A 14,639-nucleotide genomic window follows, 5' to 3' on the forward strand; every position below is an offset into this window, starting at 1 on the left:
CTGAGAGAATTAAATCAGAGACCCAAAAAAGAAGGGTATCATAAATCCATTACTGCTACAAAAAGATCTCAACCTTCCCACTTTATCACTATGATTTATTTCAGTGATGCATTTAGGTAATGAAGGACTCTCTGAATTCAGTTTCTAGATTCAGCCATGCAAGATTCTGCCTGCACTGCAAATTGCCTCTGAGGCCCGGGAAGAAAAGGCAGCAATCCCATTCAGGGCAAGACTTCATGACAGGGCAATCACCTGCACGACCCACACCAACGCCGGCCAGAACAAGCACCTCTCCAGCCAGGACCAGAGGCAGCCTCATTAATTCTCTGGGTAGTGAACCAGACTAAGGCTGAAGCGTGCTTTTGCTGAAAGACAAGTCCCAAAGAAGCGAGTCGTTTTACAAGTGGGAACAGAGAGAAGTCGTTATTCTTGTTGAACCATGTGAATACCTCAGTGGTACAAAACTTCTAGAAACCCTGGTCTCCAAAATGGGGTGCAAGCGCTTGGGGGAGGCGAGAGGGATCCACTGGGATATGGGGAAAATATCACAATCATAATTAAGTAGATTTCAAGGACATCGGGGGAAGGTGGAAAATAGTAGCTGAGCTTTGACAAAAGTCTCTGCATAATTGGTGGATGAGGTTGAAAAGAGAGGATCCTGTTGCAGCCAACAAGCTCTTCATTCCATTTCCATATTCTTCCCGGGAGAGGGCCTTCCTACCGTAGCATGGCAGGCACTGGTACCATTTCCCGGCTCCTTCTGGTGCTCCCCTCTGCAAGCTCAGGTTTAGTTTCCCGCCCACCTTCCGTCTGGTGTGACCACCTGACTAGCTCTGACCAATAAAATGTGAGCAGAAGTGGGGCGTTCACCTCCAGGTGGAAATTCTTAAATCCCAGGCACAATTCACAGAGCCTTTCCCTCTGACACGGTAACTGGTGACCTTCGAGAGGGGTGTCAGCCCCATCAGCCAGGGGGACCTGAGCACCATCCCACCTGATCAAAGTGCAGAGCCTCCTACCAACCCACCATGGAGCCATAACTTAATACAAGAGAACAAACCTCTGTGGGTGGTTCCCCCCCCAAGACTGTGGGGTCTCTGTTATCACGTGATAACTTCATTTATGCCAAACAGAAAATAATCAAAATGTAGGACCAGACCTTTAGCTCGCTGATCCCCAACCGTTGAACCACGATTTTGAAAGACATCAAATTCTATCACATAACATTAACTAATTTGTGAGAGCAAAATGAAACGTGTCTTGTTCATTAAAAGCATCATTTTGTATTAATTAATAATGATCAATTAGTTAAAATGTGTATTAATGAACATCAGAATTTTATATTGTTTTTATCTTTAGTGCCTCCTCCTTAAATGTGTATTTTAGTCTATGTTTTCATAAGGTTAAAAAAAAACTATACTACAACAGTAGGATTTATTTCTGTTTAGGGTGTGGACCCAGAAATTTACTGGCGGGGATGCGAAGTCAAAAAGCATTTAGAAGATGCTGCATTAGAACACCTTCCACTCATTCATGCTCACGAGTAGCCAATACCCGAGCCCTGTGCCGTGAGAATTTGGCGAGGCAGCGCAAGAACAGGGTAGTAAGAATGTCTGAAGAAACAGTCAGGAAAGGAGTCCTTTCTCAAAGGCCAAACACAAGTCATTGAAACCACAAGATCACTCGCTTGCTCCGTTGGCAACGTTCAATTGCCAGGCAGGTGAGCACCGGGTCCGTGATAGAACCAGTCTAAGGCGACTGTCATGCTACGGGTTTAGATTTTTTTTTTTTTCCCAAACTGCATAAAAGCAAGAGAGAGGCTGGCGTTACAAGACAGTACAGGCCTAACCCTGATGCTTAAAAACATGCAAGTCCTCAATTTCGGAAACAGTGCAAGTTTTTATTCACAGCCAAATTTAATTAAGCCAGACAACAAAAGATTGGAACTTGAAAGCTACTCTGGGGAGATAAAGATGTGAAAGAATAACACGTGACCTCAAAGATGCAGGGAAACCTAATACCCACCAAGTCAGATTTTTTCAAACAGTACAGAAAGAGCTGAAGGGAATTTACGGGAAGCCTTGAGTGATTAAGCCCACCCCTCGTCTCGGGGCCCTGGAGACATTCTCTTTCGTCCCCGGGTCTCCAGAGGCTTCTCAAAGCACTGCATCCACACAGGGCTTCGTTGTGGCCTCGGCCCAGCCGGGGGAGTGGGGGGCAGCCTTGCACCTGCTCCAATAAAGAGTGGGGAGGCTGTGCTGTTCTGTTAATGAATGCTTTGGGCTTGACACTCCCTTGAAGGAAAAGACAATTTGTACTTTGACCATCTTCCAGAAGGGGTGGGAAGAAATACTTCAGTCATGTGCTTTTTTTAAAATTAAGACTTTTTATTTTGGAATAATTTTTGACTTAGAGAAAAGTTGCAAGGATAGTACACAGCATTCCCAGATACCCCTCACTCAAGTTTCAGTTTGCCTAGTCATAAAACTTTTAAATAGCCGTAGATGCTAAAAGTAAGAGAAAGAGTCAGCATTATACTCTATTTATCCTCAAGTAAGTTTGGTGTTCTCGTTCAAATTTCAATGATCTCTGAAAGAAGGAAACGTGTGTGTGCAAGCACACACACACAAACACACACACACACATTTTGGGGGCCATTTTCTCCACATCTTTAAAATAACATAGGTGGCATAATCTCAGTATTTTAAGATAAGGATTTAAAAACTGGCATTTGCGGGCACCTGGGTGACTCAGTCGGTTTAGGGTCCAACTCTGGTTTCAGATCAGACCGTGATCTCAGGGTCCTGAGATGAGCCCCGCATACACTTGCACTCAGCGGGGAGTCTGCTTGAGATTCTCTCTCCCTCCCCCTCTGTCCCTCCTGCTCGTGTGCTCTGTCTCTCTCACTCTCTCAAATAAATGAAATAAATCCTTAAAAACTGATATCTGGACTGACAGAGCAGAGTGAGTAGTGATGCGGTCACCACAAGAACAAGAGCTACCGTTTATTGTGCACCTGGCCTTCTGTGTCCCAGCCTCTATGCACGCATGATATGCTTTTGTCTTCATGAGGATCCGGGAAGGAGGGGAGTATTATCCACCTTTATAAAATGAGGAGACCAACTCAGAGATGTTAAGAAACTTGTTCAAGGTCACACAGCTAATATGCATCCATAGTGGAAACAGACGCATGGGTTTAAGCTCTGTGGAAAGAGAATCACTGTGGATGCCGGTCCATTCGCCCTTGCCAAGTCACACCCTCGGCTGTCACCAGAACTTCCGTTACACGGCAGTGAAGCCCCCCAACCCCCCACTCCATATATCACCCAGAATTAGCTGCAAAGTGTCAGGAAACTTGGCCAGGCAGCCCCAAGCATCAGCGAGGGCTGGAAGCCTTCACTGTGAAGCCCTTTATAGAAAGCCGCAGTTGGCAGCCCCCTCTCCTGCATGGGAACAAATTAACATTGGCATTCCAAACACAGGAAAGGAAGGAAATTGGAAACACAGTTTATACTTGGCCAGCCCTTTGAAATACTGTACCATGCTACCGACATCAATTAATGGAAAGCAGGGTTGTGCTGAGAGGCTCTGGTTTGGAAATGCATTAACACACGTTAAACATGTTTGTACAGGAACCGGATTATAAGCACCCTGGCTCCAAAACAATAAAGCAATTACCCTAAAACTGGGGCTCTCAGAGTTGTCATTAATTCAATCCACTCCACGCGGATCAGCAAAGGCTTTGCGCGGCTCCCACCAATGCCTTCCGCCACAAACGTTGAAAGGACACATCGCACACGCCTTTCAGAGTTGCACGTAAGTGTCAAACTCCATGCGCTCCCCATATCCCCCCAAATCATAAACACTCCACTTTGGAGAGGGGAAAAGTCCACAGCGACAGCGCCGGTGTTGGTCCACGCCGGGTTCGCGCAATCTCTCGTCGGGGAAGGTTAACTACAAAATACCTGTTCCATATTAAGAAATACCAAGTCACATTTTTGTCAAATATTATTTGTCAAATACCAGTTGCTGCAAAACGCAGAATTCAATTGCAGCCGAACACACAGCTAATACCAAACGGTTCACATAATAGCCGTGGTCTTACACGGGATCGTTTGCAGCGAAGGAACGCCACCCCCCCCCCCCTTCCTCTATAAACTGTTTCAGGAATTGGAAAGAAAAGCATCTGAAGCTCTGGAATAAATAAAGTACTGTGCCTTGAGCTGCCCCGTACAAAAGACCCAGCATGCTGGGAGCAAGGACTCAAAACGACCAAAAAGGCAAGTGCCCGCTTAAGGATTCTGTAAGCATGCCTAAGAGGGAAGGTTGTGGATGATGTGGGTGAACCTCAACGTTTCTGGCGCGCAATGAAAGAATTGGCGCTTTCTTCAAAACCCAGCCTCGGCAGGCGCCTCGCCCACGGACGTGCCCACCTGCGCGCGGAATCGGGGGCCCGGGGACCCGCCTTCCCGGGGACCCGCCGCCCCTGCTCCCGCGCCCCGGTGACGTCCCGCCACGCCACGCTGCTCTGGGATCCATCAAGTCCGAGCAATCTGGGTGTGTAAAGCTAAATGTGTTATCATTTTCACCACAAATTAACAGTTTCTATGTAAATATTGGTATTTCCTCACCCCATGAAGGCGAGAGGAGGCAAAATGGCACCGGCGCATTTGATTTAAACTAATTAAAAGCAGAGGGTCATGCAATTCAATATATTGATTTTACCAGTGGGACTTAAGTCTTTTATAATAAGTGTATACAGCTGCCGCGCTCTCCCACCACCACGTTTTAAAGGCTAATCCTCGCATTCCTTCTGACAATAACATGACAGGTCCCACACATCCCTGCCTGTGCCCTAACCCCGGAGACACTGCCAGAGTGCATTAAGGCGAAGCGTCGCAGCAGCCTGCCAAAAACAGTGTGTCGACAGCCCCCAGCTAGGTCTGAAGAGTGATTGCGAAAAAATTAACATGGCCAGCCATTCGGGCTCTCCATTCTCAATATTCATCTGGCAAAATGGATGGACAGGCTGGGGAGGGTGGGGCCTGCGGGAGCGTTAGGACACTCTGATTCTTGCAAGGGGCCAAATATGACCTTACCCAATAGGGAAAAAAGATATTAAAGCGATAGGGGTGATCAATCAACTTAGATGGGACTCTCCCCGGAATGAAGTCATCACTTGCCTCTGAGTTCAGCAGACATGTGATATTCGCTCACATCGCAGGCATTCCGGCGGTCAGGGGATCGGACACCAGCTGTGTTTATCTTGCAGAGGTTATAGCCCTACTACGCGACCAAAGGCCCCCCGAACGGCCGCTCGCAAGCCCTTTCTTCTCTCTGGGCATTCAGAGATTCATCCCTTCACTGCCCGCAAATCGATTTTTATCTGGGCCACCTCCCTTACACCTTGGATGGACCACTCCACAACCAAATGAGAGCCCTTGGAATAAAAACCAAAAAGTAGCCCCGTAGGCTGGCATCCAGGGCTGGGCCTTAACCTGCCTTGATCCCAGAAGGGAAATAGGAAGAAGATCAAACAAGTTCAAATCTGGGTCACATATATCCTTGGGAAAAGGGGAATGGGGTGGGGGGGGGGAGAAGATCTTTGATTTAAGAACCAGCAAAATGAGGTTTAAAAGAAGTGATTTGGAAAGGGTTGCTAAAAACACAGCTGTTGGTGCACTCCTATGGCGAAGGCGCTCTGCAGCGAGCGAGCGAGCGAGCGAGCAGGGGAAAGCCTGTGTGACATCTATATTAACCTCTGGCTGCTTACAAGTGAGGGCCGTTGCTCCAAGTGCTGGAATGTGGAAGAGCCCCTTCCAAATTTTAACACAAGCCAGGTTACAGCTGCAAATGCCTGCAACCCATGCTCCTTTCCCGAAGCACTCCCTGAAGGAAATTTTTTAAAACTGTAACAGAATCTTTTTCTAATACTCTACAGTGGTAGGGCCTGTTCTTAAGGGGCAAGAGGAGAGATCTTAATGCCAAACACTTGTCAACAAAAAGGACAGCCAGATGGTATAAAGCAAAAACTACACAGCCTTCTCCTGACTCTTTAGCTATATTAACAAAAGCCACTTTTATACACTGAGTCCAGGAATGACCAGTTTCCAAGTTTTTATTTTTCTTTTTTAATTTAGCTTCGAAGATTAAAACAAATTTGCTTCTTTCCTAACCTGGGCCAGAGAGGAACATGCATCCCATGCCCCCTAATGCCAGGCAGCTTCTTTTTGGAGATCCCAAAGGAACTGCTGGATTTCTCTACAGGCGCCGGGGGGCGGGGGGGGGGGGGGATGGTAGGGGGCTCTGGCGGATTCGGTCTGCAGAACTCACATCGCCTGGGTTCCATTTCAGAGAGGGTAACCTGTTTTGAAATCCAAAATTAAGTCTACACAGAGGAGTCGGGGGCTTGTTAATCCAAACCAGTTTACAAATCCCGCCATTGAACCAAAGGGGCCCCGGCCGACGAGATGTGGGTCCCCCGCTGTAGCTCAGCTAGCATCACACGGGGCTTCATGGGACAGGCTGGTCTTTGTCATAAGATGGGGTCTGAAGTCCTCATTCTCCGCATCTGGTTTTGTCCTACATTCTCCTCTAGCTCCCGCTCTAGTTTAGATCCCACTCAGCCTGGCAGAAAGCTTGAATTCCACGGAGAAGGACTTAGAGGAACAAAAACCATTTTGGCTGCAGACAGAGGGAAGAATAAACGCACCAGGTCTGCGAAAGCCTTCAGAATCTGGTCAGAGGTCCCCCAAGCAGGGCAGGACAGCAGTGGTATGCAGTGGAGGGAGGAGGAGGTGCGTGGAGAAAGTCAGCAGCCCCCCAAAGCTGCGCCCGCACCCCCCGCGCAGGTTACCAAATAATGATCTGATATGGACGAATGACATTTTCTTATTATTGGATAAAGTGTGAGACTAAATGCACCTTTAGAAAACTTTGTATGTTACAGATCAATTATGATTTGCAGTCCAAGGAAAATCAGTGTGCTTCCTCAGCAAATTTAGCTTCCAGATTAATCTCTTACACATTCCCCTCCACCCCCACTGCCACCCCCAGGCCCCTCCTATGGAGAAATTCTGGAGCCCTGGACAGAATGGAAGGGACAGGCGGTTTACTCCTCCTGTGCTGTTGCTGAGCAGAAATGAAAGGCCACCCTTAAAGCATCCACAGGAGGAGTCTTGCCAAACTGCAGGCCAGGTCTTCACCCAACTAATGACCTCGAGTTTTAGGGACAGCGAGGGAAAGAAAACAAGGTCAGCGTACTCTGTTAAAAGCCACTGCGCCATCTAATTTGGAGTGATGTTCCAGAAAGCAAGACCTGAGAAAGTCAGGACTGTCCCACAAAGCCCAAAGCCAGCCCGACTGATTAAGAGGCTCAGACAAGCCGGTCTTTGTCCTTTCAAGATGAAAGAAATGGGGCTAACGGGTTGGAAGGTGTGTGTACAGGCAGAGGAGAACCACCCAGCTGTGGCCTTCTCAAACAAGTCCCGGCTTGCTCCCACCCCCCAGGGGGAGCGAACAGCCCTGCCCCAAGGTTCCCAGAGGCGCCCAGTCAGCAACCTCCTCCTGTTCTGGGGTGGGGGGAAGCCCTAACCACGTTGCTGGTCCATAGAAGCAGGGTGCTTTTCTGCACTTGGTTAGCAGAAGCCAGGGCTTACAAATGCCTTTTTAATGACCCTAGCCTGGCTCTGAAGGCCACCAGTACCTGCTGCATTCACTGGGGGTCATGGGTACCCAACAGAACAGAAGATACCATAAATCCCTCACCAGAGAAAGGGCCTGGCCCAGGCTAACCACCGGCTTCAGTATGGCGACAGAGCTCTGCTTTAATTTACATATATATATATATTTGGGATTTTTCTTTAGTTTCTGGTGTAGGTCATAAATACACATTGTAAAAAAAAAAAAAATCACACAGACAAAAGTGCAGACAGTGAAAAATCAGAAATCAGACCCCAGGTCCCACTCCTAAGCTCCAGCCCCAGTCCTGCCCCACCCCCCAGTAAAATCTATTTCCAGTTCACGGTGTCTTCTTCCAGTGGGAACAGATGATATACAAGCACATACGTAACCTCACGGATCTGCACCTTGGTTTTTTCCACCTCATACATCTTGGAGATCGTTCTAAACCGGGACATATGGAGCTGCCTCCTTCTAACTGGCTGCTTAGTATAATTTAAACTTTCTTGAAGTTGTTTTGGCATCTAAACCTCCCACCCCTTGCTCGCTGAAACTCGTTGCACTATTTGATTTTTTTTTTTTTTTTTGGCTATTATTAAGGGCAGACAATGGCGACCCGGGAACTCGCGGGCCTTATCTGGGGCTGGAAGCTTTGGGGTTGATTCCCGCTTCCCGGCTCCTCCACCCACGCCCCACGCGCCCAGAAGGGGGCTTCAGTATCCCGGCGCTGTTGACAGGGCTCCCGTGGGCGTGAGTTTGCTGTCTTGACTCGGTTCGGATTTTCGCAGCAAGTTACACACGTAGAATGAAATCGGCTCAGGAACAGCGCTATCGGGGTGTGTTATCTCGGAAACCAAATATTTGATCATCAGTCCTACAGCGCGCTGCCGGGGGTTAGTTTGAGCAAGTCTGGTGAATGTGCGTGCACGGAGGGAGGCGGAGCCACCGCGCCCCCGCTGTAGCGCCAGCCTCCGGTCCCCGGGGCCCCTGCGGCTCGGGGAGTGAGCTAGGTCCCCCGTCCGCCCCCGGCAGCGTCTGCTCCGAGATCCCGCGCCACTCAATCGCCCAAAGCCGTGGTTTGCGCGCCACACGTGATAAACGCTGAAAATGGATTCTGCCCGCCTGGGACCTATCATTAAATATTAAAAATAGAAAGCTCGCAATGGCACCGTTTCTTCCCCAGCTCCCGCCGGGAGAGCTGAGAGCCGGGGCGGGGGGGGGGGGGTGCGCCGGGTCGCAAGGAGAGGGGCCCGGAGACACTGGCGGCGCGCGGCACGCTAAGGCGGGCGCACCGCGAGGGGACAGGTAGGGCTGGCCAGGGCGGGGAAGGGGGCGCGACGCCTGCGATGCCAGGTCCAGACAGGGCTGAGAGGGGCCCCGAAAGGGCGGGAAGGCGGCTTCGCCCAGCAGGGCCCTTTAAATCCAGGTAGCAGGGGCCGCGCGGGCCCGGCGCAGCTCACATGACCCAGCCCCGCGCTTTGAACTGAGCCGCGGCCGGCCCGGCGCCTCCAGCCCCAGAGGTGCGGCTGCCGATTTAACCCGGAGGGGGCTTCGGACCAGCCCTTTCCTCCGCCTAACTCCCACAGGCCAAAATGAGCCCGGTTCGCCCTACCTGGGGCGCGCACAGCTTAGGGGTCCCCTGGGGCCGGGAGTAGGAGACCCTTGGCCAGACACTGCGGTTTTGCAAACGGCCCGGAGTGTAAAGATGGGCGAACTGGATGTAAGAAGTGGCCCCCTCCCAGTCCCAAAGCGCCTCCTGACCTAGACGTTCACCCCCCCTCCCGCCTCCCTCCTGCCCTCACTCACCGAGGTTGACGAAGCTCATGACCATGTCGGCGTCGGTGAGGAAGTGGCTATCTTGCAGGCTGGCCAGAGGGGGGCCCTGGGTACTGAAGACGGCCTTGTAGGGGTAGGAGAAGCCCTGGCCGTCGGGCCCGCCGCCCTCCTCCACCGCCATGGCATTGTACAGGTCCAGCATGAACATGGGCGCCGAGTTGTGCTTGCCCTGGAGGTGGGGGCGCGGGCGATGGGGCAAGCCCAAGATAGAGAGGATCTCGCGCTGCATCTCCCGCCGCTCCTGGCTGCGGAGGCGCCGGTGGATGAAGCTCGAGTGCACCTCGTTGTCCAGGCTGAAGTCGGCCAGGGCTGAGCGCAGCAGGAGCAGGGGCGCCCAGAGCGCCACGAAGCTGTGCGGCGCCGCGGCGCGCAGCGAGCGCACGTGCATCGCGCCGGCTCTACGCGCGACCCGGGCTCCGGGCACCCGGCACCGGGGGCCCCGCGCCGCCCCAGGTGGCGGAGGGGGACAGGCGGCCGTCCACGCCGCTCGGTCACTTGCTGCAGACGGGCCCCGCTGCGCCCGCGCCAGACATGGCCCCTCCCCGGCCGGCTGCGCTCTGCCCGGACCCCCGCCCCCTGCTCGGCGCTAGCCCCGGGGGCCCCTCGCCCGGCACTCGCCCGGGCGCACCGCGGGGCTTGGAAACCGGCTGGAGCGAGCGAGCGAGCGAGCAAGGAGGCGGGCGCGGGTGGGAGGAGCAGCCAGCAAACCCAGGAGCCGGGAGAGCGAGCGCCGGGGAGGCAGCGAGGCGGCGGGCGAGCGAGCGCTCCTTCCTCCCGCTCCGCTCGGGCGGCGGCGACCCACTCTCTTCCGAACTCCGGCGCGGAGAGCAGGGGCCCCGAGTCGCTCTCCCAGCGGTGCGCGCCCTTGATCGCACGAGAGGCCGCCTCGGGAGACCCAGACTGGTACGCGCTGGGGCCTGCGAGGAGGAGGAGGAGGACGGGCTTCCAGGGGCCCCTCCCGCGCCCGCGGCCTCCCACCTGCCCTCGGCCCCGCCCTCCCCCCAGCTGCGCCCAATGGGTTCATTCATTCCTTCTAGTGCGCTCTGCAAATATTTACCGAGTGCCCACGCGGTGCCCAGCGCCCGGCCGAGCGCCGCGGGGATGCGGAGGGAGGAATCCGAGCCGGCCCTGCCCTCTCGGGACTCGAAGTCGGACAGGGAGGAGGCCTGAGCGGGACCCGTGCGATTCGTTTTGGGCTGAAGTGGAAGAAGCTGGGGGAGTGAGGAGGCAGCGCAGCAATCGGAGAAGGCTTCCCGGAGGAGGTGACCCCAAGTCCCTCTCGTCCCTCTGCTCCACCACCGTCCCTTTTACTCCAGCCAGGCGGACCCCTCCGCGCCTCCCAGAACTTACGGCTAGCTTGTCTTTGCACTTGCCATTCCTTCTGCCTGGAATTCTCTCCCTTCCGTTTAATCCCTCCCACCCCCGTCTGTGCCTAGCTCCGATGGCCAACCCTCCACCTCCCGGTGCTGCTCGGGTGCCACTTCCTCCCAGACCAGGAGAGAGAAGGTCGTCTCCCCTCCTCACCCCTGCGCACATTTGTTTTATTTGCTTCAACTCCCCTCACCGTCTGGAATTACTGTTTGAGTTATTCGTGCCTTCCTTACTGTCTTGTGTCCCCCACCGGAAACGGGGCGGGGAGGCCGGGTTTTTCTCAGTCTCCTGTGCACCAGCAGCGCCTTGAACCCAGGTCCTGGTAGCGGCTGGGGCTGCACAATTAGTATTCGTAGAAATGACTGAAATTGTGCGGACTGCAGGATTTCTCCCCATCTCCTCCCCTTGTGGGCCCGGCTCATTTCCAAGCACTCCTCAGCCTGAGCCTACATACCCTGTCCCCTACCCCACTCCTGCGTCTGCCCTTCTCCATCAGCCCCTGGCTGGCGGTGTCTGAGAGCCGGCAGGCCCCCTTGCATCCAGTCCACCTCTGAGGGGCTGGGCCTGAGACCTCCCCAGACAGCTTCTCTGCCTTCCCTCCCAGCATTCATTCATCCCGGGAGCATGCTGAGCCGCCTGGAGCCCAGCATAGACTGGGACCGACAACTTGGAGCATGCTTTGAGACTGTAAGTGAATTACTGCTCTTCAGGAACCCCATTTCTTCATCTGTAAAAATGGGAGCAAAATAGCTCTTCACCCAGAAGGCAAGTGAGGCCGTGGGTGCAAGTTCAACCTTGCCTCCTTCCCCTCCTGGGGCTGCTCAGAAGAGGCAAATCCACAAGCTAGGGGTTCCCAGATGATGGGCTAGATGGAGGGGCACCACAGGACCTTTGGGATGAAAGGTGAAGGGCTGAGTCTGGGAGACAAGGGTTGGCGGGGGGCAGTCTGGCTCAGCCTCACATGCGGACAGGAGAAAGCTCCAGGATTGGAAAAGATAAACCTGGTATCCTAGAGTTTTCTGGAGCAGAGAGGGTTCTGCCGTGCCGCCCTCTGGGGGCTTTTGGACAAGATGGCAGCCTGAGGGGCCACGTGGGTGGATACGTGAGGCCAGAGGCCAGGCAAGGAGGAGAGAGATGCAAGGCTTGCAGATCATAGACATTCCTATCACATTCTCCCGCCCTGTTACTGAGGCCCCCGGCTTCCGGATGGAACAGGTCCTGAGCCCCCAGGCCCAGGGCTGGGCCTCTGCCCACCTGTCAGTCGAGGCACTTTGAAAGCCCCCTCCACCTGCCCTTTATCCATGAACTCTTTCCTTCAACAAAAGTTTGCCAAGTCCTTCCTGGGTGGCAGGCAGGGTGGGCTTCGTGGGCATGCCACCCGCCTAGACGCCCAGGTCTGCTCGCTCAGAAGGGCCTCACGCTTGGCTTTCTGTTCTGCTGCTTCAGTATTGCCATTCTTCCTAATCTGTGAACAGAGGGCCCCTGCTTTCCTCTTGCACCGGGCCCTGCAAATTATGTGGCCCATCCCAGTGCCAAGCACCGTGCTGGGCGGGAGGGTACCGCGGTGAGGCCGCCTCCATGACAAAGCTGGCGTTCAGCCCAGAGGAGACAAAGCAGCAAGCTTCAACAGGATTTGGGGGCAGGAGGGGTGGCAGTGCTGTCCCTGGATGCTCTCGGGGAAGGAGGTGGTGCTCTCAGCAGCTGGAGCCGGGCAGCACAGGGAACACAGGAGGGTCAGGGAGGAAAGACGCGGATGGGCATCATGGTGGGGGGAAAGCTAACACAGGGACCTGTAGGGGCAGCCAGAGCAGTGCTGGCCCCCCCGTGTCCGCCGCTGAGGGTGCGACCTACATCATCTTGGCCTGTGATAAAGACAGGGCTAAGTCAACAGGGTGAGGTGGTGGGAGGGGGGAGGGGGGAGGCGGAGATGGGAAGGGGATCTCCTGGAGGAGACGCTCTGAGCTGAGTCCTGGAAGGATGAGGAGGGGACAGCTTTCCCAGGGAAAGGCATCCTAGGCAGAGCGACCAGCAGGTGCACAGGCCCTGCAGAGCGAGGGACAGACGCCAGGCTTTGTTGCCCCTGAGCTGCCCCGTGTCCCGGGGCTGGCCCTTCAGGGGCAAAATCATTGCAACTGCTATGCCCACTTCCAACACCAGCTGAGATGAAGGAGGTTACTTTCTTCCCGAAAGCAACGGCCTTCTCCGCTTTTTAATCCACTCTCAAGTCTTTTGGGGGGATTCTGATAGGCATTGGAGGCTGGGGGCGGGGGCGGCAGGTAGTGGTGCTACCGATTTACATATGAAAACAACTGGTTGGTCTGCATCTACCCTGTCCCCCCTCAACCAGGAAGGCCCTGAAGCAAGGATTATAGTGTCCCACACCCCCCCGCCCCGCCCCGTGCATCCCACCTGAGCCCATGGGAGCCTGGCACACAGCAGGTGCTCAATAAGTACCCATTGAGTGAATAGCAGTAAGGACAGCCAACACCTAAAGAGCACCGTTGGCTGAGGACCTACTATGCAGGCGCCAGGCTGCGGTGTCTCCCAGACTCCTCACCCCGAGACCCTTCCTCTGGGATGCCATCTTTTCTCATGCAAGATGAAGAGAAAACATGCTCTCTGTATCCAAGACCTGGGCAAGATAAGGTTCTCTCTGAATTCCCACAACCTCATTTAGGCTTATCTTTCCTGTAATCCATGCTGGGGAGGGGGTGTCTCTATTTTCCCTGCTTCCTCCCCCACAGGAGTGCCCAGCACTGCCCCAGGCCCTCAGGGAAGGCTTGCTTGATTACAGAACGAACAAATGAATGAATGCAAACACACGGGCAAGAAATATCTGGCTGGGAATACATCAGATGCTGCTTTGAGAACTGAGGACACCAGCAAACTCTTCGAGAGTGTTTAGAGAAAGTCGGATGGGAGCTTGCAGCCTGGTCCTGGGAGCCTGTCTGTCTGGTTTCACACCCCAGGCCTGCCACTTGTACTCATGTCTCGGGGATTTAAACTCTCTGAGTCTCAGTTCCCCCCTCTGTATAATGGGAGCCTATTAGCGCCCATCTCCTAGGGTCACTGGTCTCCCAGGGTTGCCAGGAGGATTTGGAAGTGAAATCAATTCATGTCAAGTGCTTTGCAAGGTGCCTGGGGCACAGAGAAAACATTTGACCAATGTGTGTTACCATCTGGATGAAAAGGAAAATACATTAACAGGAAAGCCTTCTAAGTTAAAAGTAACAACACAATTCTTCATGATGGTCTGCTTTGGGGCCTAGCAGAGAAAGGCCCATTTATCCTGACTATGAGAGATCCAGAGCAGGGGTTGAGAGCAGGAGAGCAGAGCGGGAGCCCAGTACTCGCGACGAAGGGGCAGTGCTTGCATTCTGATCCCCTCATTGTCCCCCAGCAGCCCTCCTGTGCCATCCAGGGCCCAGAAACCTCCTTGGGGCCTCTCTCAGTTCCCAGCAGCCAGTGCCCCAGCCCCCACCCCAGTCGTGGTTCCCCGAGCTGGGCACCCAGCGCTGGACTCCCCGGCTGCCGTAACCAGATCTGCCCTAGTCTGCTCCACACTTGGGGCCAGCTCCGCCTGGTGGAAAGACAGCCTGGAAACCTGAGGGGTATCATTGTGTCTGGCCAGCCCAGCCGAGTGTCCACAGCCCGCCGGCCTCCCAGCACCGGGCAAGGAGTTTTCATTTCATACATCATCAGTCACATCTTGCCGAAGCGATTTTGACCAAGTCAGCATGTGTCTCAAAGGC

General features: G+C 54.0%; 1 protein-coding gene across 1 annotated transcript in view; it reads right to left on the bottom strand.

Moving 5' to 3' along the window:
- The window catches only part of BMP7 (bone morphogenetic protein 7), an 87,240-nt gene extending 76,820 nt beyond the window's left edge, over window positions 1–10,420 (bottom strand). Inside the window, exon 1 of the mRNA XM_027624209.2 lies at window positions 9,487–10,420. Within this exon, the coding sequence (XP_027480010.1) occupies window positions 9,487–9,904 (418 nt within the window). The 5' untranslated portion in view covers window positions 9,905–10,420. The remainder of the gene's footprint in view (window positions 1–9,486) is intronic.
- Between the last annotated feature and the right edge of the window lie 4,219 nt (window positions 10,421–14,639).

Source organism: Zalophus californianus, chromosome 8, assembly GCF_009762305.2.
Source record: "Zalophus californianus isolate mZalCal1 chromosome 8, mZalCal1.pri.v2, whole genome shotgun sequence".
Classification (NCBI taxonomy): Eukaryota; Metazoa; Chordata; class Mammalia; order Carnivora; family Otariidae; genus Zalophus; species Zalophus californianus.